Source organism: Chinchilla lanigera, unplaced genomic scaffold (genome assembly GCF_000276665.1).
Source record: "Chinchilla lanigera isolate Chin_1 unplaced genomic scaffold, ChiLan1.0 scaffold00157, whole genome shotgun sequence".
NCBI classification, from domain to species: Eukaryota; Metazoa; Chordata; class Mammalia; order Rodentia; family Chinchillidae; genus Chinchilla; species Chinchilla lanigera.
This window is the reverse complement of record NW_004955558.1, coordinates 2,239,441-2,242,826: the sequence shown is the minus strand read 5'-3', so window position 1 is coordinate 2,242,826 and position 3,386 is coordinate 2,239,441. Positions and strand designations below refer to the sequence as shown.

The 3,386-nt window shown below is 50.5% G+C and overlaps 1 protein-coding gene across 1 annotated transcript in view; it reads right to left on the bottom strand.

Moving 5' to 3' along the window:
- Window positions 1–364: 364 nt before the first annotated feature.
- The window catches only part of LOC106147423 (kallikrein-4-like), a 19,395-nt gene continuing 16,373 nt past the window's right edge, over window positions 365–3,386 (bottom strand). Inside the window, exons 4-7 of the mRNA XM_013508852.1 lie at window positions 3,039–3,240; window positions 1,631–1,881; window positions 1,408–1,541; window positions 365–517 (exon numbers count right to left, since the gene is read on the bottom strand). Of these exons, the coding sequence (XP_013364306.1) occupies window positions 365–517; window positions 1,408–1,541; window positions 1,631–1,881; window positions 3,039–3,240 (740 nt within the window). The remainder of the gene's footprint in view (window positions 518–1,407; window positions 1,542–1,630; window positions 1,882–3,038; window positions 3,241–3,386) is intronic.

Sequence of the window (3,386 nt, the reverse complement as noted above, 5' to 3'; positions counted from 1 at the left end):
TATCTGCCCTGGATCCTGAGAAGTCATTGGAGTCATTCTGAACTGCACAACTTCAAGCAATGAACTTGTCCCTGGGCAGCTATTTGCCATGGTAATGAGGGGCACATACACTGGTATTTCTACCATGCAACAGATGACCCAGGAACACAAGGATGTCATAACATCTTAAAATCTGTGAACATCATTTGACACTTAAAAACTTCACTTTCACTCTTAATGAAATGAAACAAGAAAAGATGCACATTTCATCTCAATATATTTGTAAAGCAGATTCAGTGAAGTCCAACAACTGTTTATGCCAGGTGGAGCCTAGAGACAGGGTTGGAAGGTAGTGTTGGCTCCTCTGTCAAAACATCATCCGTGGTTATCTGGTCCGGATGATTTCATCTATCCACTCTTTGAATTTGCAGAGGTTGGTGTAGGCGCCTGGAACTTCAGGTTTGCCACAGGGATGGAATCCCCAGGACACAAGGCCCTGCAGGGCCTCGTTGCAGACCAGGGGGCCTCCAGAGTCAGACTGTTAAGGGAAGAGAAGAGCAAGTTAGGGCGGGTGGAGAGGGGCATGGGGGGAGACCCACTGAGGAAGCCAGAAGCACAAAGAGGCAAAAGCAGAGCAAGAGAGATCAGGGCAGAAACACAGTGCAGGAGCTGGAGGGCAGCAGTGAGAGCTGGAGACACAACAGGGGAGACAGAGCCAGCAGGTCCCAGAGACACATGGGGGTGCAGGAGGCAGAGGTGGTGGGGAGACAAGCTGAGACCCTGATGAGATCCCAACAGAGTGAAATCACACAGATCCAAGGGCCAAAATGGAGGGATCTGCCATTGAAAAGCCAAGTACGCAACCATGGTTTGAAGGCAGGCAGTGACAGTCCTGCCTCTGATCCGCCAACTCTCCCTCCCATCCCTCGGAAAGCTCCCCTGAGGAGCTCCACCCCCACCTGCATCTCCCTTTCCAGCCTTGGCTGAGTTTCAGTTGGAGGGTGAGACTAGGTGGGAACTTGGGTGCTTGAGAGCCCTTGGAGTTGAGGATGGGGTTGTACGAGGCAGTGGGTCTGTGGATTCTGAATGCAGTCAACCAGTCTGTTCTTACAGCTGTGTTCCTTCTCCCTGGACCCTGCTGGTGTCCCTCCCGGGCGTCTCTCCATCCCTCTTCTCAACATCATAACTCTGCATTTTACTGCTGGCTGCTTCCTTCTCCCTGGCTTTCTCTGCCTGTCTCTGTGGCTGCTTTACCTTGTGTCTCCTTGTTTCCTTCTCACCTGTCCAGTTCTCTCTCTCTTTCTCCTTGCACCTGCCTCTCCCAATGGCCCTCTGTGTCTCCCTCATTCCTGCATGACCTTGTTCCCTTTGTGGGTTTTAAGGCCCACCTCCATGCTAAACCCCTGCCTCCCTGCCCCAGGCTCTTACATTGCAAATGTTCTTCTGGCCCTCACCACCAGCACAGAACATAGTGTCGTGGTAGAACATGTTAAGCATGAGTCTGCAATTCTTCTCCGAAAGCACAGGAATAACCACACACTGCAGATCCAAAGGGTAGTAGCCTAAAATAAAGCACACAGGGTCAGAAACACTCCTGGGCAGAGACACCAGAGGTATCAATAAGGCCAGAGAAAAAAATGACAAAACTCACGATTCAATAGCAGACCCCAGCCAGAGACCCAACACCTCGTTCCAGGTGTTGGACATTGGGACGCGACGGGGATGGTCTGGATGGTGTCTGATTGCACAACTGGGTTGTTCAACTTGATGAGCATGACGTCACTACTATATGCATTTTTAACAAATTGTGGGTGTTTCACAGAGAAACTGGCCTGGATAATCTGGGTGCCTGGTTTATACCAATCATAAAGTCCGTGGAGGCCCAGCCCAATGGTGTAGGATCTGAGGACGATGGGACAGTCAGTACCATAGTAAGTACATCCTCTCTAGAAACCCAAACTCCATTACAGGCCCAAATCCTATCCTAGCCTCAGCCCCCACTCATGCTCAAGTTCAGTCCCATCCCTACTGCCATTCCCACCCTCCACCCCACTCAGACTCAACCCTGGTGCCAGCTTCATCCCCACTTGGACAGCGTTCAAATCCTATCCCAATATCCACCCCAAAATAGTCCCAGAAGCTGTTTATTAAGGTTGGGGCAAGAGAAGCATTGTCTAATGTGTTAATTGAGGGAGCCACTAACATTGTGGTTCAGTATAATATTTTTAAATTCAAAAAAGTAGTCCAAAATGCAGAACATATCAGAAATTGAAGGGAAAATGGAATTGGAGGTACAACTCACACTCGTCCCACACCCACAGGATCCTGTTTATTTCAAATGTGGATATTATGATCATCACGAATGTTTGCATTGTATTAATTTGTTTAAAATAAGGCATTAACATATTTGTCCCGATATAAGCTTTGGTGCATCTCTCCCTGTACCCTACCCAGCAGCCAAGTGCATACCTCGGTCCCTATCCACCTGGCTCTGTCCTCGTCTGTCTCCCTCGCCTTGTCCCAGGCCCCTTGCACTGGGTGACAATGGGCCCCTTGTCTACATCACCTGGCTCCTAGAGGCTGAAATGAGATCCAAGCCTGCCTCTCTCAAGCCACCTTCTCCTCTGAACTTTCACACTCGGGTCAACCACAGGGTCTTGCATAGTTTCTCTTCCCACATGAGGGATCCTTCAGACCCAGCAAAGAGACGTGAATGTTCCTCTAGCCTAGAGAATTGTATCTCCCAGCCAGGCATCCCCAATGATTGTTCCTCCAGCCTTTTTCCAGGCCTAGTGGTTCAAAGTCTCAGCCCTGGCCGAGTCCAGCCCCTAGGGAGGGGGTCACTAGCAGTCCCAGCCCATCTGCAATTTTGGAACCCCATGCTGGGCCAAGTCTGGGCCGTGTGTGCTCAAATGCAGTCTGGGTCATGCCCTTCCCTGCACTGTACTGTCAGACCCTAAGCCCTGCTTACAGTACCCTGCTCAGGAGAAGGCATGCTCCACCCCTCCCAGTCCAGTGCACTGACCCCCCTTGGAGGAACATTTACTGTATTTGCTTACGGTCTCCAGCAGTGCGCAGCTGAGAGCACCCACTGTGGATGCACCAGAACTCCAGAACAGTAGTGGTCAAAATTGTAAAACATTGCAGCCATCCAGGGCTGGGAGTGTGGAATGCAAGTAAAGCCATCAGTGATGCGTTTGCTGACCAGGTGAGGTCCATCTGGGAAGTGATTGCAGGTTTCTATGGGAGGTATCTCTTCTTCTGCAGGTAGAATAAGCACACAGGGGATGCAGTGGGTGTGTGTAGAGAATCCAGTAATGCATCTGGGAGTGTATCTGGTGGGGCTTGGTTGGGTCAGGTTTACGAAGGCCCAGATTATATGAGGAGTGCCAAGGAGGGTCAAGATC